Source organism: Myiozetetes cayanensis, unplaced genomic scaffold, assembly GCF_022539395.1.
Source record: "Myiozetetes cayanensis isolate MyiCay16 unplaced genomic scaffold, myiCay2020 scf27, whole genome shotgun sequence".
NCBI classification, from domain to species: domain Eukaryota; kingdom Metazoa; phylum Chordata; class Aves; order Passeriformes; family Tyrannidae; genus Myiozetetes; species Myiozetetes cayanensis.
Window position 1 is genome coordinate 6,397,946 of NW_026087488.1, and position 12,130 is coordinate 6,410,075.

The 12,130-nt window shown below is 47.7% G+C and overlaps 1 protein-coding gene across 3 annotated transcripts in view; it reads right to left on the reverse strand.

Annotated features, from left to right (window-relative positions):
* Positions 1-15: 15 nt before the first annotated feature.
* Positions 16-12,130, reverse strand: part of LRWD1 (leucine rich repeats and WD repeat domain containing 1) — a 25,109-nt gene continuing 12,994 nt past the window's right edge. For all 3 annotated transcript variants that reach the window (XM_050321570.1, XM_050321569.1, XM_050321571.1), the window contains 14 exons: positions 11,462-11,696; positions 10,157-10,276; positions 8,968-9,120; positions 8,094-8,234; positions 7,118-7,459; positions 6,401-6,527; positions 6,044-6,153; positions 5,384-5,591; positions 3,840-3,912; positions 3,606-3,746; positions 2,831-2,925; positions 2,110-2,271; positions 1,285-1,409; positions 16-395 (listed from right to left, as the gene is read on the reverse strand). In XM_050321570.1, the coding sequence (XP_050177527.1) occupies positions 255-395; positions 1,285-1,409; positions 2,110-2,271; positions 2,831-2,925; positions 3,606-3,746; positions 3,840-3,912; positions 5,384-5,591; positions 6,044-6,153; positions 6,401-6,527; positions 7,118-7,459; positions 8,094-8,234; positions 8,968-9,120; positions 10,157-10,276; positions 11,462-11,696 (2,173 nt within the window). In that variant the 3' untranslated portion in view covers positions 16-254. The remainder of the gene's footprint in view (positions 396-1,284; positions 1,410-2,109; positions 2,272-2,830; positions 2,926-3,605; positions 3,747-3,839; positions 3,913-5,383; positions 5,592-6,043; positions 6,154-6,400; positions 6,528-7,117; positions 7,460-8,093; positions 8,235-8,967; positions 9,121-10,156; positions 10,277-11,461; positions 11,697-12,130) is intronic.

Consider the following 12,130-nt stretch of genomic DNA (forward strand, 5'->3'; position numbering starts at 1 on the left):
CCAGGCACGGCCAAGTGAACTGGTATTTTGTTTTATTAAGTGTCATTTCTATAAAACAAATGCACAAATTGTGAAAACTTACAGTAAAAGAAACCGGATGTTTACAATGATTTAACGAGTTTAACAAACCCTCACCTCTGTTAGTTTTTAACCTTGCACATAATGGCTGGTCTAGAAAACGTTCATGGGCACATGGGTAACAGTCACTAATACTGCACTAGTTCAAAGCACAGGGGTGAGACTGGCACAGGGGACTATGACTTCTTCCAGATGGCTGTTATGTTCACACTGGTCAGCACAACAAGGTAGGTGAAGGCAGGGTCTGACACCACGTTGTTCACCAGGATCTCGGGGAGCTGCTCCCCGTTCACGTGGAGCTCCGGCCACTGCAGGATCTGTGGGGGGAGAACAGAGCGCGGTGGGGGTGGTGTGGCTGAGGGGGAGGGTGTTCAGGACAGCGGGGTCTCTTCTGGGGAAGCTGAGTCAGAGACTCTTCCCCCTCTTTCTGAGGTGGGGTGAAGCTTTGGGATGCTCCTGAGGGGCCAAAGTTTAGTGTGGAGGGGCTTGAGCGGGAAGGAGAAAGGTGTTGGCAATTACAGTTCCAAAAACCTTATGGAATCATAGAATCATTTAGCTTGGAAAAGACCTCCAAGGTCACAGAGTCTGACCTTTAACCCATCACCACCTTGGCAACCACTGAGTGCCACATCCAGTTGTTCCCTGAGCACCTCCAGGCATGAGGACTCCACTGCCTCCCTGGGTAGTTCATTCCAGTGTTTAACAACCCTTTCGGTGAAGAAATTAATGGAACTCTGAGTCCCTTCATACCTATATCTAATGTAGCTCCAGACCAGTGAGTGAAAGCCTTTGAGTGTGTGTTGATTGTCCTTTCAGAGGCTTCGTAAGGGAGATCTGCCTCCAAAAGCCAGGGAAATACTGAGTAGGAAATGCGTATGTGAACACAGGAAAGCAGTGAGCCCTTCCCTTCTCTGGACTCCCTCCCCTCAGCCTCTCAGGGACACGGTGCCTGCACTCTTTGTGTTGTGGGGCTCTCCAGTTTAACCACCAGAATTTTAGGGTCCTTCTGGGAAGAGCTGCCCAGCTGCACCATGCAGGAGCTGACAGACTTGCTTTGCAGCTCCTCCCAGCTGTGAGTGCCATGGAGATTGCCTTTGAGTGTCGGATGTGGAAACATGAGGCATGTTCTGGGATAAACCTCCTCTGGAGACTGGGATCAGCTGCCCTGGAGCAGAAGGGAGGCCCCAAAGGGTACCTGAGACCTACCTGTGCAGGAGAGATCCTCCGCTCCGAGCGCTTTCCCTTGGGAGAGCCCCAGGCCGCGGTGTAGCTGGAGAGGTTGTACATCCACACGCTGCCCTTCTCGTCACCACAGAACACGTAGCCTTTTGCTGTGAGAGCAAAAGAAAAACCTGGAAAACGACTGTGGAACTGGGAGTCCGTTCTGCTGCAAAGCAGAGCTCCAGGCAGTGCTGTGGGGTCCCAAGGGAAGGTGCCATATTTCAGCAGAATTCCCTTTCCAGCACAAAAATACGGATCTACCTTGCTCTGAAAGAACTCAATTCATTTAAAGATAAGTCAGCTATCTTACTCTAGTGTGGAAAAAGTAGTGCTAATGACTTTGGGATTTCTCCTCACTTTTTTTAGACTGGTTTTTTAAAAGTGATGACCAGGTGAGGTTTGTCTGTTCCTTGCCAGCCTCCAGAGCCAGCTGCCTGGTGTGTGGCATTCCTCCTGCCCCTGGCTTCAGATGCACTCAGCATCAAAATGTCTCCACCACGGCTACAGGGCCCAGCCCTCAGCTCTGTGCTTTGAAAACCTGTACAAGAAAGACCACGGAGCCTCGGCTAAACCCCCTTGCAGGGCAGATGGTGCAGCTGCAATTATTTATCACTTGTATTATTTATACCCAGCGGGTGCGGGGCTGAGGCTGCGCAGTGCTGGAGCTGCACTGCAGTGCTTGCAGGAGGCAGCCCTGACGTTCTCTGGTGGGCTCTGAAATCCAGGCCTCTGCCTCTGATGGGCCAAAGGGGAGCCCCACACCCCTGGCACACAGAGCACACCTTTGCCCTGGGGACCACTGCTGCCTACCTGGGCAGGTGCTGAGCGTCAGGTAGGACATGTCTGTCGTGGACCAATCCAGCTCAGCCAGGATAACTGCAGACATTGTCCGCTGGCATCCCTTCCCCTTGGCGTCAAAGGACCGGCTCCAGCTCCACAGGTAAATGCATCCTGGTTTGGAGCTCTTGGAAACTAAGGAAGAAAGACAAGAGAGGCTGTGTCAGCTGCTGGGAAGTGAAATGCCTCCAGACAAAGGCTGGGCTCTGGTGAACGTGGTCTGTCCAGAACACGGCTTTTAAGACCTGGGACCTGATCCAGCAGCAACTTTCCACCTCTGCTTTACCTCATTTCAGGACAATTGGAGGCTGCAGAGAGATTTTCAGGGGTACACTTATGTTCCTGAACTGCAGAACAAGCATAAGCTATTCAACAAGACCCAGCCCATGATGTGGAACCTCCAGTTCCCCTGCAGAAAACACTGCTCCCACCAGTTCCCGAGCAGAAAGGAGCTCTCCTTCCTTCCACAGTGGCACTGCTTGGCCAAGCATGCTCTTGGGGATGGGTCTATCTGATTTACAGTCTTGCCCAGACATATTTTTGGGAAAGATAAATGACTCTGGGAGAAAATCCCGTTCTGTGTAGCCCCCAGAAAGCTCAAGAGGCAGTCAACCTCTGCTCATCATTCTGGCTTCACCCTGCCCATGCTGAGGTGCCCCACTGTTTTTGGGACTGGGCTGTTGTTTATACTCACCGACGACATCGTCATTCAGAAAAGCCAGACCATCCACCCTGTGAGACGTTGTCATGCTTTCATCATCAGGAAACTGGAATATGGCTTCGAAAGGCCTAGAGCAGGGGGGAAGGGTGAAATGAGCCAAGTCCTGAACAGGCAGCAGTAGAAGGGCACCAGGTAGAGAGCCCAGAAGGAAATTTGTGTGTTAGTGAGTCTCTTGCCAAGCTCAGATGAATTCCCACTTGCACTTACACTTTTTAAGTATTGGTTTATTGAAAGCAGAAGCCCATTTGCTTAAGAGATTGCTGTTTCACTTCATCTCTTTTTGCAGGCGTCAAGATTAGTATTTGCCACCAGGGCATGACTTTACTTGCTTCTTTCTTGTAATTTTTTTGGTGAGTTCCCACTGAGTGCCAGTTTCCTGGGTTACCTCACGTAGCAGGAGCAGGGAAGGCTTCACTGTGAGACTAGAAATCGATCCAAGAATTTACACTCTGTTACACTACTTTGAGATGACACACCCTTAAAGTTTTGGGGTATTGGATTACACTCCTGCCAGCCTTCCTGCAAAGCAGCCTGGAGCTTTAACACAAGCACAGGGCTGCAAGCTCTGAACACTCCTTTAGCAAATATTCTTATTTTTCCTGGCCACTGCGGGAAGGGGAGGGTGTTTTAAGTTTGGAAGGACATGCTGCTTTTGCTCAGACCTCCTCAGTTAGAAATCAAACCTTTGCTGGCACTACCTCTTCTTGTTATGGAAAGCAAATTCACAGCCCCAGCTTTTGGTTCTCACCTGCTTTTTTCTCCTTTATCCAGTTTTATGTTCCAGGCAAAGCAGCCATCTTCACAGCCTGCCAGCAGGTACTGCTCCGGGCAGGTGGGGACCAGGGCAATCCGTAAGGGAATAGAGGCTGCTTCCAGCACCAGCAGCTGGCTAAAAAACAGAAGAGAACAAGCAGTTAAGTGGTGCTGCGACGTGGTAGTTACAGGCTCCTGGACTGGCCACATCTGGTTTTTGAACCTTTACCTTGCTTTGAAATTGTAGTCACAGTCTGGAATCCCAATATCCCAGAGTGCAATTCGCTTGTCATAGGATGCAGCTGTGGGACACAGAAGAGAAGCAGGTAGTGACACCGCTGCTCATCTGGCTCTTCTCGAGCTAAGCTGGCAATTCTACCTGAGTCACAGGCTGTAACACCCTAAGGCTGTGGCACCAGAGAGCTCATTACAGCACAGCAGCAGTCACCACATTGGCCCCACACCACTCCACAGACACTGTCAGGCATGCACAGTCAGTACTTTGTGTTCTTATCCTGTGCTCTAAGAGGGGCACATAAAGCAAAGTTTCTTTCCTGCTTTTCTGTCCATTACTGAGTTGTGGCTTCACCAAGTCGTTTATTAGTGGTCCTCTAAGCTTGTTTCTGCTCAGGGGTTCTGGTGAGACCTAAAATACGAGCTCCATCCTCTACTCCCAGGCAGACACTGTTTTATTCCACATATCCCTGGCTTACTGTGTTCACATCCAGAGCAGCTTCCATTGGGAAAGTTAAGCAGTGATGTGAAATGTGTCACCATGCTGATTTATTGATATCAGAAACAATCCTAATAGATTACTCAGCGTGATCTGGGTCCCCATCAGATGACACCTCTCAAACTCAGAGTCTGTTGGTGTCCAGTCTCCAAAGACTCTCCCTTTATTACTCTTTTTCTAGGCAATATAATGAGCCTTGCTGCCCACATCATTATATGGATGTGCTATCAACCCTTCTTATCCCTTCTTCTGCTTTTGGCACTCTTGAGCTGTTTCTGGTAAAGAATCCCCTTTTCTAAAAAAATTCCACTTTTAATGGTTCATGTAGCACTCTAACCACTCCAGGATGTGGGTAATTGTAGGCCAGAGAAACAATGTGCTGTGGGGTGCAGGTGTGGCCTGAATGGCTCTGTACCAGCTCACTGTACAGCTTGACAATGCAGCTGCAATTTGTAATATGATGGTCCATTACCAGTTCATAAGCCACAGCCTTTGTGGGCCCCACTGTGTGTGGCAAAGCTCTCTTTGACATCAGGACCTGAATAAAAATCTCTGATGAGGCACAGAACTCAAAAAAAAGAAAAAAAAAATCATTTATTCAAAATCAATTAAGCACATAGTTGTGCTTGTTGGGAAAAATGAAACCCAAAGCCCATAATACCCTGCTGTGCTCAAGGAGAGCCCTGCCACTGCCTGCCCCCAGCTGCCTGCTCTGCCTGTCATTCTTCTTACTCATCCCTGTGGAACGGATCCACTGCTGGCCTTGTTTGTGGCTCATGTGTGTGCCAGCCACCCTGACAGCCACTGAGGGAGAAAGAGGAGCTGCTGCACCTCAGCTGAAGGGCCAGGTCCTGGCAGAAACAATCTGTCCTGCTGTAAACTGCTGCCACAGGAGACTAACAGTGGTCTCTCGCTCACGCCTGTCCGTACTTTTTGTGTGTGTGTCCCTGCCTGCCCTGGTGACAACTCCCCTCGTTAAGGAAGCCTTGAATTCTCCACATTATTACTAAAGCTAAAGAGGTTCTGAAGTAGAGACTTACTGAAGAGGTGGGTTTCTTGGGTTGGGCTGAAGCAGACAGTAGCAATGGGCTTTTTGTGAGCCTTTATCTCTCCGTAGCAGAAGTCGGCTGCCACATGGATCAGTTTGACAATCCCTCTCCTCCCAGCAGCTGCCAAGATATTGTGAGCTTTCTTCCGACTGTCGCTGATCACCATTGTGAGGGTCGTCCATGCAACGCTGAAGAACTCCTGGGACAGAAAGAGACCAGGAATAGAGTGACAGCGAACAGCAGGACAGCTGTTAGCTCAGAGATAAGACAACTATCACAAGTGCTACTCAGGTGAAACGACACCACTATTTACGATGGAGCACCAAAACTCAAAACAACCCTCAGAAGAACACAAACTACAGAAAACAGGATGTTTATTCCTCTATGCTGTCAAGCAGGCTTAGCAGCCAGATACACCTGTGAGGGGAGAGGCAGATTAATCTTTTAAACTAATAAAAGTATAAACCCAAACCAGGTTAAAAGGATAAGCAAGAAATATTTATTACGTATCTTCATCCATTTAAGACTGCCCACGCTAATGCCTGACACCCTTTCAGACCTCTTTGTAATATGTATTGTGCATACATGTATGTAAGTATTACGGATTATGGCATTCCCACTCAATGCTTACCCTTCCCACTTGCAACCCACCTCTGTAGCCACCTTATACTTTTTCAGCACCGTCCCTGTCTCACAATCAATCAGACAAACAGACTCCCCTCCACAGGTTGCCACAGTTCTGGAGGAGCTCACAATGGGATCTGAAAGAGGGAAAAAAATGGGTGAGAAGTTCCCAGGCTCAGGGATAACACATGAAGACTGCAGCTTATCACTGCCTGGTGCTCTCCCAGCCTCCTGTTCTCAAAGTCAAAGAAGAAATACGTAAGCAAGTCTCTTCCTGACAACGGAGACTACGGCTCGAAGGAGCAGGGGTCTAACGCATGGAGTCCGCCGGGATTCCAGAGCCGGGTGGTTCTGGGAATCCTGCAAACCTCTTTAAGAGCTCACCTTTCCTGGCTCCAGAGTCTAGCACTGGCTCGAAGACACAGGACCAGAGCTGCGTTTTAAAATCCTCGCGGCTGTTGCCTTTACTGTGACACTGAAGAAAATGCAATGGCTCTGCACTGACATCCTCCTACAATAAACCATCCACATTTAGACAATTCATTCCCCTGACAGCGGTTTGCCTGTGATTGCCTTGACAGAACCCTCTACTGAACACAGCAATCTGAGTTAAACTGAAGGACACAGGAGAAGCTGAGGTGCCAGCAGTGCTCAAGACTCCTAAACCAGCAGACAACTGTTCAGATGTGCCCAGCAGACCCAAGCAGTGAACCCCATCCTGCTGCAGAGAAATGGGAGAAACCCTTTAGATCCCCACTGGCCAGAGCTGAGGGGGAAACACCTTTCCCCGAGCAGCCATCGGTGTGACTGAGAGCAAGGCCTGCCAGTCCCATTTCTAAGCACAGGCTTTCAGAGCACCACCTTGGAGCGCTGGTCCATCCATCCCCTGAAGGGGATTCACTGTCTCCTGGGGGTGTCCCTTTCCTTCCCTGACGCCTCTGAGGGATTTAAAACAATGACAAAAAAAAACCAAACCAAAACTTTAACTCGCAGTATATCTGTGAGCTCCAAGCTGTGCAGAGCTCTGATGAAACCTGAATGCAGCTCCTCCCACTACACCAAGAGGCCAAAAGCCAGTCCCCAGGGGGCTGGTGGACCTACCTTGCGCTTGGAGTTCTTCACTGGAGTCAAAGTAACAACTCCATTGTCCTGCTCCTGGCTTTTCTGTTCCCCGGTCATCTGGCTGGATCTTCTGTTGCTTTGTCCCTTGGGAAACTGCTCTCCATTCTTCTGTGTCCCTTCAGCTCCCTGCTCAGGAGTTGTCTCCTTGGCTGGCTGGTTTGATGTTCTTGGTTTATCAGGAGCTGGGTCATCCTGCACATGACTGGACTTTCTGGGATTAACTACAGCCTCCTCCTCGGTGTTTGCCTGGGACTTGGACCTCTTGTTTCCAGTGCCTGACTTTGAATGGTTTCTTTTCCTCTTGCTGGGTGTTACTGTGACCTGTAAGACATGTTGTCATGCTGTCAGTTTCTGCAGAAGGTTTTTAGCTTTCCTGAGATCTTCCAGTGATTTTTAAGATCAGAGATATTAATTATTCAAATGCAAGTGCTCTCCCAGACCGCACTCCAAGAATCAGACAGCCGAGAGCTGCAGGGTTCCTAGAGGCAGAAGCTAATGACAATCACACAGACAGCCTCATTTTCAGCTCCCTCTCCCAGTTACTTGTGATTTACATATGACATGGAAAAACAAATCTGGCCCATGGGCCACAGGAGTTCAATCTGCAGCCGCTGCCAAGCAGGCAAAACCCATCAGAGTCTGGCCAGCCATCAGCCCAGTTCTCTAATGAAAAATATCCCTTCCTAGAGGAGAGGTGGAGTCAGTAGGATTCATGAAATCTTTTGGGTCTCCTATGAGGATGAAAGTTCTCTCTTCCTGGAGAGCAACTCAACCTTCACATGGCTCGAAAAGCTTCAATCTGGCTGTAGAGAATCAGCCTGAGCTGTTGGACACAGGCTGGAGCCTGGGACTGCCCCTGTGGTTACCAAAGGGTCATAAATGCAAAGTGACAAGAGCTACTGAGTTTGGAAGACACAGAAAGGACATTGTTAATGTAACTGGAAAAATCACCTACCTGAGCCACGTCCTCTGCAGCTTCCCTGGGGCTTTCTGTACTTTCTTCCTCATTCTCCTCTGCCTTTTCCTCTGGTTCAGTATCTGAGTTTAGCTCCAGACCCAGTGAGTATGACAGAAACTCTTCTGCAATCATTTTCACCTTAGAAGCAAACATGAAATATGTTAAAAAGAAAAAAAAAAAAAAGACAAAAAAATCAAGAGCAGTCAAACTCCAATGTGTCAAGAGCTGCTTTGCCAAGGTTTTAATATCTGCTCCCACTACTCCACATGAATTTCACAAGTGGTGGAGGAGTCCTCAGTTGACAGAGCCTGGCAGGCCAAGTCCTCTGTTGACATTACATGACCCAAGAACTTCGCTTTGTTATGGGGATCCAGGATACACAGTTGTGAAAACAACAGCACAGAAATGAGACAAGGCAAAGGAGAGGTGGAAGCCTCAATTGTGTGTATGCAAATACAAATAAAACAAATGTTACAAACTAAATGGTATCTTTCCCCACTGGGAGTAACTACACTTGTCATTATCTTTTCTCCTTTCATACAGCTTTCATCAAGAGTAAAGGTTGCCATTAAACTAATTTGCAAATAATTAAGTATTAAGGATACTGCAGTCTTGTTAATTAGCACAATTACCTTTATTGCTTATGAATTAAAAAACAATATTTAATGACCGTCATCACAACTTGGAGGATGTTTAGCCCTAGTGCTCCTGTAACTGCTTCATAAAGCAGTGAAGAAAACCAGAAAAAGTGGCACCACCTGCCTGCAGGAGCCCTGCACCCGAATCCATGGAGCATTTTAATCAAATCCACTCAGAATCAGGAGCAGGGTCCTTGCCTGAAGAACAGAAGGGTAAGTGGGACACAACCTACCCGCCAGCGGGTGAATTCACTGAGGGAGCTGGGTCCATACACTACATTGGTTTGCACTGACTTCAGGAACTTCTTCCTGATGGACTTCACCTGCTCAGCTGTGTGTTTCTCAGGAAGTTGGTCACGGAAGAATTTTTCCCAGTGAGCAGTAACCTAGGCAGAAAGACTGAGTTTACTCAACAGAAAAAAACAGAGCAGAAAAGCACAAGAGTACTTGTGAAAGCATTTAAGAAGTGCCAACTCTGAGGTAGCTATGTGAGGGCACCACTTCCATTTTCTTTTTTTTAATCAGTGTTCAAACCATGCCTTCATCTAACAGAAAAACCAGTTCCTCTGAACTAAGCTCAAGTGAGTGTGGCTAAGCAGACACTGCCAGCACTGGACCCAGAGCAATGCCTGATTTCCTGCCTCTGGATCCAGAGTAAACAGCCTTAAGGAGTCTTACACTGTCCCTGGTAAGTACACAGGTATTTCACAGACAAGAGTCAGCACAATAGGACATGCCAGTCTTCAGTATTTGATCTCCCCCCCACTGATACACAAAAAGAATTAACAAGATGAACTAACTAGACTAGTAATGGTAGGAGCAATAATGCACAAAAACAACTAACCAACCAAACCTTTTTCATAACAGAGCAGTAATTTTGCTCCACATCACGACATGCTTTGGGGGGACTGTCTGTCAGCTGTGTACACAAATGAGTGAAAATACAGTTTCAAACATGCACAGCTGAAGAAGAAACAACAAATCCTTGTTACTGGTGTATGCTGGAGAAAGCAAGACTATCCTGAGCTTGGTTTTGTGCTCCCCATTCCTGGGGCCTGGACAGTAACACAAATTAGGCAGGGAGGTGCATGTAGCTGTTCTGTCAGCACCAGGCTTCTCCTGTTCCTGAATGATGATCAGAGTGACCTGAAAAACTAGACACAGACCTGGTTGGCCCTGCTCTTGTCACTTAAACCACAGGCAAAGTTGGCTGCACAAAACAGGCAGAGCAAATGCGAGCAGGGACCAGAGAAAGCAGCAGCAAGACATTTCCTGGGTGGCCCAAACTGCGGGCTGGGCTCAGATCATACCCCAGTTACTGCAAATCATTTGATGCTTGTCTGCAGCTCTGCCGTGACACCGAGCACAGTTTTTAGTTACTTCTCAGGTGTTCAGAGATTAAGGAAATATCAGACATCTCACCTTGCTGGTGAGCTTACGGCTATTGACGTGCCTCACGTGATTGGCCAGTTTGGTTATGTCCTTGCCATTGAGCAGCCGAAGATTTTCCAAGAGAAACATTACCTTATAGTCATCGTTGAGCTAAGGAGAGAAGACACCAGAGTTACAAAAACTGTACATATGGTTCTTGCTTTAGCTTTAGTTCTTGATGAAAATACAGCCAATGATGAGAAGAACATATCTAGTAAGGAAAAGCCGTTTCTTAAAATCTCTTCAGCATTCTCAACTTGAACTTCACCTTTTAGTTGTGAATCTGTGCTCTCCTGTGAGTTGGGATCTCAAACTGCAGACAAAAGAGCTGCCCAACGTCCAGGCAGTACTAACACCCAACACAAGGTGGGGGCTGTGTAACCGCTCATCTGCTCGGCCTGAGTGCAAGGGAGGGTGTTCTGCTCCCATCCTTTAACACAGTGAGGCCTGTCCTGCCTCCAGTAAATGAATTCCAGCAGGAATTCTTTGGGCCAGGTGTGTTTTAGGTCAGACAGTTCACCATGCAGCCACACTGCCAGCATACAACAGCAAATAAGCCTCTGTGGATGGTGACGGCGGCTGATACCACTTTAAAGCACAAGTAAAATTCCAGTTTTGGATGTTTAACCTGTACAGGCAGCAGAGCCTCTTGGGAGAAGTCAGAAACCTAAACTAGAACTAATCACCAAGTTTAAACCCTCATCAGAGGACGAAGTCTGCTCTTTCAGAGCGCAAGAGGCACTAAAACTAACATTAGATATTAAGAAAAAACTCTTCACTGTGTGGGGGTGAGGCCCTGGCACAGGTTGCCCAGAGAACCTGTGGCTGTCCCTTCCCTGGAGGTGTTCAAGGCCAGTTTAGTGGTTGCTTGGAGCAACCTTGGATAGCGGAAGGTGTCCCTGCTTGATGGAGGGGCTGAAACCAGATGATCCTTAAGGTCCCTTCCAACCCAAACCATTCTGGGATTCCATGATTCTACAAGGAGGACATTTCTACACAGTTATTACTCTACTTAACACAAGCACAAACATAAGATACCCTGCCTGATAAACTGCCTAAGATGGGACTCTGACTTGGAGAAACAGGAGTTCAAGACATGCAGGCGTGAATATCTGAGTGGTTTAGGGCAACTAATTTCTGCAGACTGGTAAAGAGTGGCACAAAGTGGTGGAGGGGCACACAAAGACTGGCTGTTTTCTCAGATGCCCTAACATTTGCTGCCCAAGAACAACATATAAGAACTCAGCATAACTGCTGTTTGTTTGCTGAGCTTGTAAGGATGAGGGGGTAACTCACTGTCAAGTACACATTGTTCTCGTAGGTCAGCTCCTCGAGCAGAGGGAACTGTTTCAGAGCAGTTACATCTTCCAGCTGGTTGTTGTTGCAGTTCAGGACACGAAGATCAGGCAGAGTTAGGCTGTTGGGAAATTTGTCCAGTAAATTATCAGAGAGATCTAGTTTCTGCAGGTGCCTCAGCCGGGAAAACAACCGCGGGTCTAAGTCTCCAGTCTTCAACTGCAGCTTGGACAGGCTGAAAAAAAAAAGATAACGTGAACTATCTGCAGCTCACTGGAAAAACAAGAGTTGATTTCACAGGATACAAGGCCCCTGCTTTTTCCTGTCTGCTGCATTCTGGACTCTGAGCACACACATGTGGGAAAGACGATGTGTCTGAGCTCACAGACACCATCAGAGGCTCAGGCCTGCCAGAGTATATGCAGCACAATTAACCTGCAATTCAGATGATCCCCTATGGCTGGGAGCAGTGAATCACCAGGAAAATTCTTATTTTGTAGAAAAAAACCTCTAAGAGTTTTGGTATTTTATTCCTTTGCAATGGTGATTCAACAAAACAAGCTGCAGCAATACATGACACTTATTCACTACCACATCAGTCTACCCTGTCCATAAAATACACTAGATTTATTATTTCACAGTTAAGGCAAATGCAGAGCAGGCCCCCAA